This window comes from Suricata suricatta, chromosome X (assembly GCF_006229205.1).
Source record: "Suricata suricatta isolate VVHF042 chromosome X, meerkat_22Aug2017_6uvM2_HiC, whole genome shotgun sequence".
Lineage (NCBI taxonomy): Eukaryota > Metazoa > Chordata > Mammalia > Carnivora > Herpestidae > Suricata > Suricata suricatta.
The window spans coordinates 83,104,598-83,120,180 of NC_043717.1; the positions used below are offsets into that span (position 1 = coordinate 83,104,598).

Below are 15,583 nucleotides of genomic sequence, written 5' to 3' on the forward strand. Positions count from 1 at the left end.
CTTCCTCGAGTACTGTGGGACGAGGGTAGAGGGTATTGCCTCCCCAAGGACCAAAGACCCTGCAGGCGCCAGCCAGAGGCCTGTTACGGGCCGGGCTGAGTGGCATCACACCAGAACAGGGACAGCGCTGGGCGGCATCCTTCAAAACATGGGGTTTGGAATCGCAGCCGAGAGCCTAGGAGCGGGAGGCCGAGGGGCAGGGCAAACGGAGCACCAGCACTGCCCTGGGAGGGTTGCCCGACTAGCGACCAGCAGGGCTTGAGACACTGGGGCGTCACGGGCTCCCTACGTATCACCAACCCGCTGGGGCTTCAGGGAGAAGCACTACGCCCCGGAGGCGGCAGGACCCGCTTGCACCAAACCCCGCCCCTCCGTGCCGGGCGACTGCTTCTGCGCGGGAGAAAGACGGACTCTGGGGGAACCAGACGGCCTCTCCTCCAGCCCAGCCCCTGGTCTCTGCCACCAACAGACAACTGGGGTTTTTTTTTGTGTTGTTTTTTTTTTTGTCTGTTTGTTCTTCTCTCCTTTCTTTTTCTTTCTGCCCTCTCCTTTTTTTTTCTTTTGGAATCAGGCTCATAGTTTCGATTTTGTTTTTGGTCAATTCTCATTTCATAGATCTGTACACACACATATATAATTGTTTTGTTCTGTTTGTTTAATCAGGCATTTTTACTCTATACTTTTTACACCTTTTCTATCTCTTCTTTAGTTTCCTTTCTCTTTCTAGGATTTAGCCTTATAGTTTTTTTTAAATTTTTTATTCTTTGCTTGGTCTTTTCTCCCTTTTCATTCTTCTCTTTGAATGCGACCAGGCTTGCCCCCCCACCTTTCCTTTTTTTTCATTGGTTACTTCAAGGAACAAATGAAAACACACCTGGTGGAAGGTCCAAACATTCCACCACTACAAGCAAGGAGGAGCTTTGCAGAGGACTGACCAGTGGGATAGAGCAGACAAATGCAACACACAGAGTGTACATAACACGCAACGAAAACACTTCCTGAAGTGTCAGACCCTAGGCAGTGTATGACCCCCTTTTAATATAGTAGTTCTTGCACATAATAAGCTATTACAACATGCAAAAGATAGAAAGTTAGCCAGAAAGAATTCTCCTCAAAAGAATACTCAGGAAGAAGTCACGGCCAGAGAATTGCTCAAAACATATGTTAACAAGAATTTAGAATAACAGTCATAAGACTTATAGCTAAGCTTGGAAAAAAAAAACAACACAGAAGACAGTAGAGAATCTCTTGCTGCAGAGATCAAAGACCTAACAGATAGTTATGATAAATTAAGAAATGCTATACATGAGATGCAAAATAAACTAGATACAGTGACAGGGAGGATGGAAGGAGTAGAGGAGAGAATAGGCGAAATAGAAGATAAAATTATGGAAAATGATTAAGCTGAAAAAAAGAGGAAAAGGAAATTACTAGATCATAAAGGGGAGAATCAGAGAGCTAAATGATTCTGTGAAACGAAACAATATTCTTGTCACAGGAGTTCATGAAGAAGAGTGAGAGAAAGGGGAAGAAGGTTTATTGAACAAACTACAGCTGAGAATTTCCCTAATCTGGGGAAGGAAACAGGCATCCAAGTCCAAGAGGCACAGAGAGCGTCCTTCAAAATCCACAAAACTGGTCAACACCATGACATATTATAGTCACACTGGCAAAATACAAAGATAGAGAATTCTGAAAGCAGCTAGGGACAAACGGGCCTTAACCTACAAGGGTAGACACATAAGGATAGTAGCAGACCTGCCCATGGACATTTGGCAGGCCGGAGGGAGTGGCAGGAAATATTCAATGTGCTGAATAGGAAAACTATGCGCCACGAAGCCTTTATCCAGCAAGGCTGTCATTCAGAATAGAAGGAAAAAGCAGCAAAGTCTCCAACTGGAAAAAGACAGTCTCTTCAGCAAATGGTGCTGGGAGAACTGGACAGCAACATTCAGAAGAATGAAATTGGACCACTTTCTTAGACTACACAGAAAAACAAATTCAAAATAGATTAAAGACCTAAATGTGAGACAGGAAACCATCAAAGTCCTACAGGACAAAATAGGCAGCAACCTCTTTGACTTCAGCTGCAGCAACTTACTACTTGACATGTCACTGAAGGCAAGGGAAATAAAAGCAAAAATGAACTATTGGGACCACATCAAGATAAAAAGCTTCTGCTCAGCAAAGGATAATCAAAACTAAAAGGCAACCTGACAGAATGGGAGAAGATATTTGCAAATGACATATCAGATACAAGGCTAGTGTCTAAAATCTATAAAGAACTCACCAAACTCAACACCCAAAAAACAAATCCAGTGAAGAAATGGGCAGAAGACACAAATAGACATTTTTCCAAAGAAGACATCCAGATGTCAAACTGACATGTGAAAAGATGCTCAATATCACTCATCATCAGGGAAATACAAATCAAAACCACAGTGAGGTATCACCTCACACCTGTCAGAATGGCTAAAATGAACAACTCAGGAAACAGATGTTGGGAGGCCGTGGAGAAAGAGGAGCCCTCCTGCACTGTTTTTGTGAACGCAGACTGGTGCAGCCACTTTCAAAAACAGCGTGGAAGGTCTTTAAAATATTAAAAATAGATTTATCTTACAACCCAGCAATCACACTACTAGGAATTTATCTAAAAGATACAGGAGTGCTGAATGGAAGGGGCACTTGTACACTAATCTTTATAGGAGCACTTTCAACAACAGCCAAATTATGGAATGAGCCCAAATGTCCGTCACTGATGAATGGATTAAGAAGATGTGGTATATAATGGACTACCGGCGATGGAAAAGAATGAAATCTTGCCATATACAACAATGTGGATGGAACTAGAGGGTATTATGTTACACAAAATAAGTCAGTCAGAGAAAGACAGATATCACATGATTTCACTCATATGCAGAATTTGAGAAACTTAACAGATGATCATAGGGGAAGGGGAGGAAAAATAAGATAAAAACAGAGAGGGAGGCAAATCATAAGAGACTCTTAAATGAAGAGAATTAACTGAGGGTTGATGGGGGTGGGGTAAATGGGTGATGGGCACTGAGGAGGGCACTTGGGATGAGCGCGGGGTGTCATATGTAAGTGATGAATCACTGGGTTCTACTCCTGAAGCCAAGACTACACAGTATGTTAACTAACTTGAAAATAAATAAATAAACACATAAATAAATAGACAAACAAAAAAAATTTTTAAGCCCTTTGTAAGGCTAACAGGTGACATGCAATCTGCTATTAGGTTGAGGAAAAAATAATTCAGAATAACATAAACACATTTGTTTTGATACTGAGCTCTTCTATGAATAGGAGATTAGCACCCCCAGGAATCACAATTTAAAAAGAACAATTAATAAGTTAAAATCCACTAACAACATGTTTTAATCATGAGGTATGCTCAATGTTTTTAAATTTTAAGGGGTAGAATAGCATAAATCACAAGAAGAAAAAATGTGAGCTGTACTTAACGTTCTTTACTTAACAAAATTTTTACAATAGTCTCTGGATTAGAACAAATATTACTTACAGTTTAAAAGTAGATTTTTAAATCACTTACTCTGGTTCTGGATTCTTTGGAGAAAGTCCCCACACTTCAGGAGCGCCCAATTCTCCAATCCTCTCTCTCTCACTTAATCTCCTAGAAGTAAAAAAAAAAAAATCTCCTAGAAGATAGAGCCATACAAATGATTAACTCATGGTTAACTCGGCTCCGAAATCAATAATCAATTCAAAGGAGTCCAGTTAAGCTCTACTTTGCCTTTACGTTTTAAAATTTAAATTAATAAATTAAGTGTAAACTCGACACTTATGATCTCATGTTCTTGACAGTAGTATTAAATGGGACAGACTAGAGAGAGCCTGAGAGTCCAGGCCAGAACAGCCTAAAAGACTGTCAAGTGCATCTCTTCTGCCTCATGTATGTCAGAGCCCCTAATTGCTCATTTCATCTTCTGCGATAGGGACACAAAAAGTCTTATATTTGGAAATAACCTTTTTGTTTATACACATTTATGAGAGTAAAGAGCAGGCTCTGCTGTTGATTTAATCAAACCCATGTTCAGAAACTCAGGAATTAATAAAGAAAAGAAAAATGAAGCATTAGCAGTAGAAAACAAAGAGGGCTCTGAAAATAAAAGGAACGTTTTATTTGACTAAAACTGTCCTCAATGAGATACAGGGTTTGTTTTCTCTATTTTCCCTTTCGTTCCTTTTTGGAAAAGGAATATATCCTCCATCTACTCTTGGAGGACATGGAACAAATTTTCTACGTTGTGGTTTCTTTTAATTTTGCTCATCAACAAACCCAAAAAAAACTAACGCTCAGTTCCTCAAAGTTGAGCTGCTGGTGACTCCATTTGTTAAAAAAAAAAAAAAAAGAACAAGAAGAAGAAAGAAATAAAAAACTCTTACAAAATAAATTGCTTTGACTGCTTGAATACACTATTTTTTACTTCTTTCTTCAGGGGGAAAGGTATTATAATCACGCAGGATTAGACTCAAGTTTCCCATTTAAAGAAACAGCCTAAAAGGGTCATACTTATTACCCAACTTGGAATATGCGCATACAGGGGGAAGAATGAACAATCCAGTCTCGTCTCTGCTGGCACCAACTTCATCTGCACTCTTAAAATAAATTATTCACCTTCTAAGTGTACACATGCAAATTTCATCCAAGAAGGTCTGACATCTTTTGGTGAGGGTTGTCCTGTAAGAAGTTGGTTGCTTTCTGACTAACACAGTCAGGAGATAACTTTCTGAAAAATTTAATTTGGAGAGATAGGTCTTCAACCTACGTCAGTACTGTTTTGATGGTTTCTGCTTCCATCCAGGAAACACTAAGAGCTAACACTCAATGCCTACTTATTAGGTGCCAGGCACTAAATCATTACAACAACTCTAAAAGCCTCGGCACTAATTTTATCCTCTTTCAAAGGGTTAAGAAATAAAGCTCGGGAGAGTTAAGAAAAGTGCTTAAGGTCACACAACTATTAAGCAGCAAAACGGGACTTCAATAGTAATTCCTAATAATAATATAAGAATAATGTGCTGTGGATAAAAGCGCACCGGCCTTATAATCAAAGTTAAAAAAAAAAGAGTAGGGCTTCAAACTCAGGCAGTCTGATCCTGGAGCCTGTCCTCTTCATCAATGCTGTATTACTTCCCATTCTTGGAAGAAAAAGATTTATGGAGACATCTCCCCGCTGTCGGAACCTTATCCTGTCCCTCAATGCCAGTGAAACTTTTAAATTTCTTTTCCAACACAAAGTACAGGTCAAACAGTACAGTGCCTGACATAACACTCAATAAGCATTAGCTGTGGAGACTTACACAGCAATAATTATAACCTTTTTCCTTTCCCCTTCTCAAACGATTCACTTTCCCACGCCAATACTCACTCTCCTGGGAGGACACTTGATCTCACCCTGACCCCGTTTTTCATGGCCAAACCAGAGACCATTTAACAAGAGACCCTTTTCAACGCAGCCTAATCAGTCCCGCCGTTCAGTTATCTTACATGTAATCATCTCGTGTCAGAGGTTGTTTTCCTCTCCGATGTAACCTCTCTGATCTCAAAGCTTTCCCAACTCGCCGCCAAACATTTCCGCTTGCACATCCCGTTATCATCCCAAACCCGTCCGGTCATTCAACAAGCAATGGTTCTGTGCCTACAAATTGCTAGGCACTCCGCCAGCTTTGTGACCAACAAAACGGGACCCTTCTGTCCCGAGAACTCAAACTAGTGCCAAATGAAAGCACGCCCCACGGAGGCACTTGGGTGGCTCGTCCATTAAGGCTTGGGCTCGGCTCGCGAGTTCGAGCCCCACGCATCCCGCCGCCTGCCGTCAGCCTGCACGGAGCCCCCAGGTTCTCTTTCTCCCTCTGTCCCCGCCCCTCCCTCCACTGGCGCGCAAGCGCTTTCACTATCGTTCAGAAATAAACAAATATGTACCCCAAAGTGTCCTTTACAAATACTAATGACACAACCAAGCCACCATTGTAATCCCGGTAGGTCTGAGGCTCTGCACAGCAGCGCGACACGCCAGGAGGCAGAGGTAGGAGACACCGGGGCGTTGGATGCAGGCGCCGCGGGGAGGGGTGAAAACCCAAGGGAAGAAAACGGCGAAAAAAGACGTCGTGGTGGGTGGACAGAAGGGACGGAGACGGCGCCAGCCAAGCAGAGCGCGAACTGCGAACAGTCAGAAGGCGGAGGCACGGGGCGGGGGGGTGGGGGCGTGAACCGAAAGTCCGACTGCGGAGGCAGGTGGGCTCCCGCACCAGAAAGCTTGCCAGCCTCACTTACTTTTGCCGCAGGCTCTCCTCCCTCTCCTTGTCCAGAAGGCTAGGCCACGGCTTGTCGTTCCCGTAGGGGCGTGAGTAGCCGCCATAATACGCGGTCGAGAAGGCAGAAAGGAAGAGACTGCCCCGTGGCGCCGAGGGCCGCTCTCGGGAGCGTGACCGCGAGCGGGATCGGTAAGACTGGTTTCGCGACCCTTGGCCGAAGCCACCTAGCTGATGGCTGATACCATTCCCGGAGCACGAGTGCGAGCTCGAGCTCGAGCGAGAGTTGCGGCCTCGCGGGGAGCGGGCGGATTTGCTGAGCTTGGGGCTCTTCGACAAACTGCGACGCTTCCCCCCAGAGCCCGAGGCTTCCCCCTCCCGGCTGTGCGAACTCGACACCGGAGCCATCGCGGCTGCCGGGCCCTCCGAGCCGCCGGATCCCCTCAGCCGCTAGAATAGGGGGCGCTCTCGCGAGCAGAGGGAACGCTCGATTGCTTAGGATCCCGGAGCCCGCCGTCGCGCCACCACCGAATAGGAGGAAACTTTGAAAACAGTTCCGGGTACGTCGGCAAATCCCTTCCCCCGACCTAGGTGGTCCGGCCGTCGGGACAGGATGTGTGTACAGGTATAGTGAAGCCGGCGGGGCAACCGGATCCGCCCATCCTTCCAGTCCCGAGTGAAACTGCTCAAATCTAAACTGGCCTAGAGACCTGGTCCTTTCTTCAGCCTCGAATCGAAATACCTGAAGGGAAGGGCGACAGGCCCGGGGAGACGGTTCACTGAACAGCCGTATGAATAACAAACATATACATATAAAGCATGGCTTTATATGTATATGTTTGTGTGTACGTATATGCCTGTAGGAGGATACCCCCACATACTTTTTTCTTTCTAATCTCAAACAAAATAAGGAGTGTTTATCAAAATTGGTCGTGAGCTATGATGTCTAAGCCCCATTTTGCCCAGTTAGCTTAGAGGGCACAAATTCTGTGTTAATAATTTGAGTATGGGGGCGCCTGGGTGGTTCAGTGGGTTGAGCCACCTACTCATGATTTTTTTTTCAGGTCAGGGTTGGAGCCTGCTTGGGATTCTCTCTCTCTGCCTCTCCCACACTGATATTCTCTCTCTCTCCCGCTCTCGCTCTCGCTCTCGCTCTCTCTCTCAATAGATAAATAAATAAATAAATAAATAAATAAATAAATAAATAATTACTTGAGCCTGATACACAATAGTTAAATTTTTAAAGAAAACTGTGTATGTATTCCCCAGATATTCGTCTCCACTAATGTGAGAAAGGGGCAGAGAGAGAGAGAGACAAAGGATCGGAAGCAGGCTCCAGGCAGAGAGCCTGATGTGGGGCTCGAACTCATGAACCAGGAGATCATGACCTGAGCCGAAGTCAGACAGTTAACGGACTGAAACATCCAGATGCCCCCAAAACAAAGGTTTTAACCTCTAATCTGTTTCTGAAAGGATTTATGAGCTCAAAACCTGAACTAAATAATTTTTTGTTTGTTTTATAGATTTATTTTCAAAGGACAGAACAGACAATTTAAATACAAGTCTACGTGCGCCTGGGTGGCCCAGTCAGTTACGCATCTGACTCTTGATTTTGGTTTAGGTCATGATCTCATGGTTTGTGAGTTCAAACCCCACATCGGGCTCAGTGCTGGCAGCATGGAGCCTGCTTGGGATTCTCTCTCTTTCTGTCTCTCTGTCTCTGCCCCTCCTCACTCATGCTGTTTCTGTCTTTATGAAAATAAATGAATAAAATTTAAATTTTTAATTAAAAGTATATAAATACAAGTCTAAACCTGGGTGGCTCTGTCGGTTAAGTGTGGGATTTCAGCTCAGGTCATGATCTCAGGGTTCATGAGTTTGAGCCCCACATTGGGCTCTCTGCTGTCAGCACAGAGCTCGCTTCAGATCCTCTATCTCCCTCCCTCTGCCCCTCCCCCACCTGCACTTTCCATTTCTCTCTCAAAAATAAACATTAAAAAAAAAAAGAATTACTCTGTGAAAGGCAGGGATAATGCCAAAACACATTCTCACTTCCAGGCACTCGCCAGCATCTTGAGTCTTCTCTCAGTGAAAAAGGGTGTCTAATATTTTATTCATATACATCCTTCTTTTTTTACATTTATTTATGATTGAGAGACAAAGAGACAGCACGAACAGGGGAGGGGCAGAGAGAGAAGGAGACACAGAATCTGAAGCAAACTATCAGCACAGAGCCCGATGGGGGGCCTGAACCCACGAACCGAGAGGTCATGTCCTGAGCCGAAGTCGGTTGCTCAACCAACTGAGCCACCCAGGCACCCCTCATATACATCCTTCTTATCTGCAATGTAATCTACAATTTCTTGTGGACACATTAAGTTCTCCAAATGTATATCAGGAATTTCAAACCCAAATTCGTCCTCCATGACCATGATAATCTCCACTTGGTCCAAACTGTCTAAGCCCAGGTCTTTCATAAAGTGGGAATTTACCAAGAGCTTTTCTGGGTCAATCTTGCCCTAGAGTTTCAAGATGTAAAGAACATGGTCCGTGATTTCCTCTAACGTCAAAGTGCATCACTCGTGTAACTGGGACCGGCGGGAGCACTGAGGTGGGCCGCGGGGCCCAAGGCCTCCTCCAGGCCCCTGCCCTGCACAGGGTGATGCTAAGGGACAAGGTCACTGCCAGCCTGGGAGCTCCAGACAGTGGCGTGAGGGCTTAGGGTAGTCAGCAGACACAAATGGAGAGGACACAAGCCACCACGGCTACGCCAACCCCAAATATGAACTAAATACTTAAAAAAACCAATTTTCTTCCCCAGTACTTCTTGTTCCTGGTTGAGACAGACTTGTGATCTCTAGTAACTCTACTTTGGTGCTGGCTTGTCCAGTCCCTCAAACTCGTGGCTCACTAGGATTTCTTCTTTGATGATAAATTGATGCTCCATTTATGGGAAGGAGTTTGATGATATCAGGCCCCTAGATGTATGTAAAATATCTCCAACTCTTGGATCAGCCCATAGGTATTTTACATTAGAAAGAAAGAGCCATAAATGGACAATTCTTTCTAATTTAACCTCACCGAGAGGAGCTGTGTCTGCCAACAGGTAGAAATGTGGCCAGAGTTTGTGGGAGTGTTCGTTCTGATGACTGAAAATAACACAGGATGAATTGGAATGGTGGGACCATTCCAGGATATATTTGAGATAAAGATTCTGCTGGTGTGTGTGTGTGTTCGTGTGTTTGTGTGTGCATGCGGATGCACACATGCAGGCAAAAGACAGGGAGAAGAAAGAGTGAATGATGCACTGCTCAGTGTGTGATTTGGATGGAGAATTTGAGAGCTTTGCTGCCAGCTGGGTCCCTATGGGAATAGGATGTTGGCCAACTATGCCAGCGGCTAACGCTGAGTGTAATGAAGCTCACAGTCAATATCTGAGAGGGGTGGAGAATTAGGAACCTTCCAGAACTTGGGAAAAATCCAGATCCTGAGGCACAGCCAGTGCTTGTGGTGTCACAGACTCCCAATAAAATTGAACAACTGTCGATTCACATCTATGTATGTGAGGAGGAAAGGGAAAGAAAGGTTAATACAGAGATAAAGATAATACAGCCCTTTACTCCTGTGTTGCTTTACTCTAATTCACTGACGTTCTCGATTTGTGGCATTTCGGGTACAACACTTTTGTGGTGATGATATTAAAAGAAAAACGTGCTGCACATGCTCTGTTCATGTTCTTTCTCATGTTCAGAGAAAATGTTAAATATGGAACTGTGGCATTTGATTTCCTCAGGCTGCCACTTTTTCTTCTCTTCCTCTTCATTCTCTTTCTCCAGTTCCTCCTTCCTCCTTCTTTTGCTTTAAAAAGGAAAAAACAAGGGTGCCTGTGGCTCCTTTGGTTAAGCGTCCGACTTCGGCTCAGCTCATGATCTCGCTGTTCATGGGTTTGAGTCTCCCACCCCCCACATCAGGCTCTGTGCTGACAGCACAGAGCCTGGAGCTTGCTTGGGATTCTGTGTCTCCCTCTCTTCTCTCTGCCCTTTCACCGCTAACACTCTGTCTCTCTCTCCCTCTCTCAAAAATAAATAAACATGAAATTAAAAACAACAACAACAACAACAACAACAACAAAAGAACAGGAGTGTCTGAGAACACAGTTTTTGCACAATTTAACCAACACTACATGAAGTATTTCTTTATTATAAGATAAACCATACCAATAAACCAAAAACCTAGAATAGGCACATCTCGAAAACATTGGCTTCAAATGAATGGAGATGCTAGCAACATTCATGTTTTGATCTTGTCTTGCTTTTTTTTTTTAAATTAATAGGCTTTATCTTTTTCAAGAAGTTTTAGGTTTACATAAAAACTGAGCAGAAAGTACAGAGAGGTGGTCCTATTATGTTTTGCACTGGTGTGGTACATTTGCTACAAGTGATGAACCAGTATCAGCACATTATAATGAACTAAAGTCTATAGTTTACATTAGGATTCACTTTTGTGTAGTGTTTTCTATCAATTTGGTCAAGTGCATAATGTCCTATATCTACCACTACAGTCCATACAGAATAGTTTCACTTCCCTAAAAATCCCATGCTCCACGTATTCCTCCTTCCTCTCCTGCTCTCTTACCCCCTCCGAAAAAGAAAAAAACCTCCTGGGAAACCACTGACCTTACTACTTTGTCCTGCAGCTTTACCTTTTCCAGAATGTCATACAGTTGAAGTCAGACTGGCTTCTTCCACTTAGCAATATGTACTTAAGTTTCCTTTGTGTCTTTTCCTGGATCGATAGCTCATTTCTTTTTATGGCTGAATAATATTCCAGCATATCGATGTATCACACTTTATCTACTCACCTATTGAAGAATATCTTGGTTGCTTCTAGGTGTTGATGATTATGAATAAAGCTATGATAAGCATTCACATGCAAGTTTTTTGTGGACATATACTGTCAATTTCTTTGGGTAAATGCCTGAGGGTGGGATTATTGGATCATATGATAAGAGTATGTTTAGTTTTATAAAAAACAGCCTAATTGTCTTCCAGTGTGGCTGAACCATTTTTGCGCTCCTAGCACCAAGGAATGAGAGTTCCTGTTGCTCCACATCCTTGTCAGCATTTGTTGTCAGTGGTTTGGATTTTAGCCATCTTATAGGTGTGGAGTGGTATCTTGTTGTTTTTAGTTTATTTATTTTGAGAGAGAGCATGAGCAGGAGAGGGGCAGAGAGAGAGAGGGAGAGAGAGAATTCTAAGCAGGCTCCGTGCTGTCAGTGCAGAGCCTGGACTCGGGCCAAATCTCACTAACTGTGGGAGCCGAAATCAAGTCAGACACTTAGCAGACTGAGCTGCCCAGGTGCCTGCGTGTCTTGTTGTTTTAATCTTCACTTTCCAAATGACATACAATGTTAAGCATCTTTGCATATGCTTATTTACCAACTTTATATCTTCTTTGGTGAGGTTTCTGTTCAAACCTTTTGCCTACTTCTTAAGTGGGCTGTTTGATTTCTTCTTGTTGAGTTTTAAGAGTTCTTTCTATATTGTGGACACAAGTCTTTTATCAGAGAAGTGTTTTGCACACATTTTCTTCCCAGTCTGTGGTTTATCTTTTCATTCTGCTAACAGTGTCTTTTGCAGGGCATACATTTATCAACATAACTAAATCTTTTTAAAATTAAAGTATAGTTGACATACAATATTATGTATTTTTAATGTTTATTTTTTAGAGAAAGAGAGAGAGCGAGCGAATGAGCAGGGGAGGGTCAGAGAGAGAGGGAGACACAGAACCGGAAGCAGGCTCCAGGCTCTGAGCTAGCTGTCAGCACAGAGCCTGACGTGGGGCTCCAACCCACGAACCATGAGATCATGACCTGAGACAAAGTCAGTCGCTTAACGGATTGAGCCACCCAGGTACCCCTATATGGTATTTCTATTTTAAATCTTTTGAGGAACCTCCATACTGTTTTCCATAGTGGCTGCACCAATTAACATTCACACCAACAGGACATCAGGGTTCCCTTTTCTCTATATCCTCCCCAATATTTGTTATTTCTGTTATTTTTGATTCTAGCCATTCTGACAGGCATAAAGTGATGTCTCACTGTGGTTTTGATTGGCCTTTCCCTGATAACTAGTGATGTTGAATATCTTTTAATGTGTCTGTCGGCCACTTCTATTTCTTTGGGAAAATGTCTATTCCACTCCTCTGCCCATTTTTAAATCATTATGTGTGGGTTTTTTTTTGATGTTGAGTTATATGAGTTCCTTAGATACTCTGGATATTAACACCCTTATCAGATATATCATTTGCAAACATCTTCTCCATTAGGTAAATTTCCTTTTCATTTTTAAAAAAATGTTTTTTAAAATTTATTTTTGAGAGAGAGAGAGACAGCATGAGTGGGGGGGCGGGTCAGAGAGAGAAGGAGACACAGAATCTGAAGCAGGCTCCAGGCTCTGAGCTAGCTGTCAGCACAGAGCCCACCACGGGGCGCGGGGGTTGAACCCATGAACTTCGAGATCATGACCTGAGCTGAAGTCAGACGCTCAACCGACTGAGCCACCCAGGCGCCCCAGTAAACTTCCTCTTCATTTTGTTGATGGCTTCCTTTGCTGTTGTAAAGCTTTTTAATTTGATGTAGCCCTATTCATTTACTTTTGCTTTTTTTCCCCTTGCCTGAGAGGACTAATCCAAAATATGTTGCTGAGACTGATGTCCAAGAGTTTACTGCCTATGTTTTCTTTTTTAAGTATTTATTTATTTTGAGAGAAAGAGAGAAAAAGAGAGTGCACATGCACAAGTGGGGGAGGGGCAGAGAGAGAGAGGGAAACAGAGAACCCTAAGCAGGTTACGTGGTGTCAGTGCAAGGCCTGATGTGGCGCTTGATCTCATGATCCATAAGATCGTGACCTGAGCTGAAATCAGAGTTGGACACTTAACCAACTGAGCCACCCAGGCACCCCACTGCCTATGTTTTCTTTTAAGAGTTTTGTGGTTTCGGGTTTTACATTTAGGTTTCTAATCCATTTTGGGTTTATTTTTGTGTATGGCGTAAGAAAGTGGTCCAGTTTCATTCTTTTGCATGTAGCCGACCAGTTTTCCCTACACCATTTGTTTAAGACACTGTCTTTTTTCCATCGTATATTCTCACCTCCTTTGGCATAGATTAATTGGCCATATAACTGTGGGTTTATTTCTGGGCTCTCTATTCTGTTCTACTGATCTATGTGTCTATTTTTATGCCAGTACCATACTGTTTTGATTACCACAGCTTTGTAGTGTAGTTTGAAATCTGAGAATATAATACTTTCTGCTTTTTCTTTGTTCCTCAAGATTGCTTTGGTTATTCAGGGTCTTATGTTATTCTATACAAGTTTTAGGATTATTTTGTTATGCCCAGATCATAGTATTGTCCCCCAAAACCAGAGACCACCAGGGAGACCGAGTCACGCATGCAAAGGCGAAGGACTTTACTTCCACGTTTGAGCTTGGGCTCACAGACTTCACCAACAGAGTGAACCCATGCTGAGAGCCCCGAACAAGGGAGAAGAGGGTTTTTATGGGCTTTGGGAATGGGGAGTTACAGGAAATTGAGACACAGGTACAGCAATCCAATCATGGTCAGATGATGGTATTGACAAGTTTCAGCCATACATATTATTTAGAACATTGTTACTTTTGGCGGGACCCAATCACAATATTTGAGGTATCTTTGAAATTAACCAATTACAGATGGAGCCCAAGCAAGGTGTGTCCTGAGAAGGGGACCAGTCCTGATTGGTTGCCCTTCATGTAAATGAAGGATGCTGGCCTGGCCAATCAGGAATTGTCCGCCATTCCCCTTTATGCAAATTTTTGGTTTCCAAAGTGGACCAATCAGCGGTAGGATTATCGTTCTGTGTATGCAATTTTTGGCATCATGAGCTTATCAATCAGCGGTAGGATTATCTTTCTAAGTATGCAATATTTGCATCCAGAGCGGACCAATCAGCGGTAGGATTATCTTTCTGTGTATGCAATTTTTGGCATCCAGAGCGGACCCATCAGAGGTAGGATTATCTTTCTGAATATGCAATTTTTGGCATTCAGAGCGGACCAATCAGCGGCAGGATTATCTTTCTGTGTATTCAATATTTGGCATCCAGAGCAGACCAATCAGCGGTAGGATTATGGTTGTGAATATGCAATATTTGGCATGCAGAGTAGACCCATCAGAGGTAGGATTATCTTTCTGTGTATGCAATTTTTGGCATCCAGAGGGGACCAATCAGCGGTAGGATTATGGTTCTGAATATGCAATTTTTGGCATGCAGAGCGGACCCATCAGAGGTAGGATTATCATTCTGTGTATGCAATATTTGCGTCCAGTGCAGACCAATCAGCGGTAGGATTATGGTTCTGAATATGCAATTTTTGGCATGCAGAGCAGACCAATCAGAGTAGGATTATCTTTCTGTGTATGCAATATCTGGCATCCAGAACGGACCAATCAGCAGTAGGATTATCTTTCTGAATATGCAGTTTTTGGCATCCAGAGCAGACAAATCAGAGGTAGGATTATCTTTCTTGTATGCAATTTTTGGCATCCAGAGGGAACCAATCAGCAGTAGGATTATCATTCTGTGTATGCAATATTTGCATCCAGTGCGGACCAATCAGAGGTAGGATTATCTTTTAGTGTATACAATTTCTGGCATCCAGAGCGGACCTATCAGTGGTAGGATTATCTTTCTGACTATGCAATTATTGGCATTCAGAGCGGACCAATCAGCGGTAGGCTTATCTTTCTGAGTATGCAATATTTGCATAGAGAGCGGACCAATCAGCAGTAGGATTATCTTTCTGAATATGCAATTTTTGGCATGCAGAGTGGACCCATCAGAGGTAGGATTATCATTCTGTGTATGCAATATTTGCTTCCAGTGCAGACCAATCAGCGATAGGATTATCTTTCTGCGTATTCAATTCTTGGCATCCAGAGGGGACCAATCAGTGGTAGGATTATCATTCTGTGTATGCAATATTTGCATGCAGAGCGGACCAATCAGCGGTAGGATTATCTTTTTGAGTATGAAATATTTGCATCCAGAGCAGACCAATCAGAAGTAGGATTATTTTTCTGAATATGCAATTTTTGGCATCCAGAGCAGACCAATCAGCGGTAGGATTATCTTTCTGTGTATGCAATTTTTGGCATCCAGAGCAGACCAATCAGCGGTAGGATTATGGTTCTGAATATGCAATTTTTGGCATGCAGAGCGGACCAATCAGTGGTAGGATTATC

General features: G+C 43.1%; 1 protein-coding gene and 1 long non-coding RNA gene across 6 annotated transcripts in view; one reads left to right on the top strand and one right to left on the bottom strand.

Annotated features, from left to right (window-relative positions):
* The window catches only part of NKAP (NFKB activating protein), a 32,365-nt gene extending 25,529 nt beyond the window's left edge, over positions 1-6,836 (bottom strand). For all 4 annotated transcript variants that reach the window (XM_029930457.1, XM_029930456.1, XM_029930458.1 and 1 more), the window contains exons 1-2: positions 6,320-6,836; positions 3,575-3,655 (exon numbers count right to left, since the gene is read on the bottom strand). In XM_029930457.1, coding sequence (XP_029786317.1) covers positions 3,575-3,655; positions 6,320-6,705 — 467 coding nt within the window. In that variant the 5' untranslated portion in view covers positions 6,706-6,836. The remainder of the gene's footprint in view (positions 1-3,574; positions 3,656-6,319) is intronic.
* LOC115283953 overlaps positions 5,791-15,583 on the top strand; it is a 23,701-nt gene continuing 13,908 nt past the window's right edge. The window contains exons 1-2 of one of the 2 annotated variants that reach the window (XR_003905097.1): positions 5,791-6,071; positions 6,331-6,922. This is a non-coding gene — a long non-coding RNA (uncharacterized LOC115283953). The remainder of the gene's footprint in view (positions 6,072-6,330; positions 6,923-15,583) is intronic. The other variant, XR_003905098.1, reaches the window with a different exon arrangement.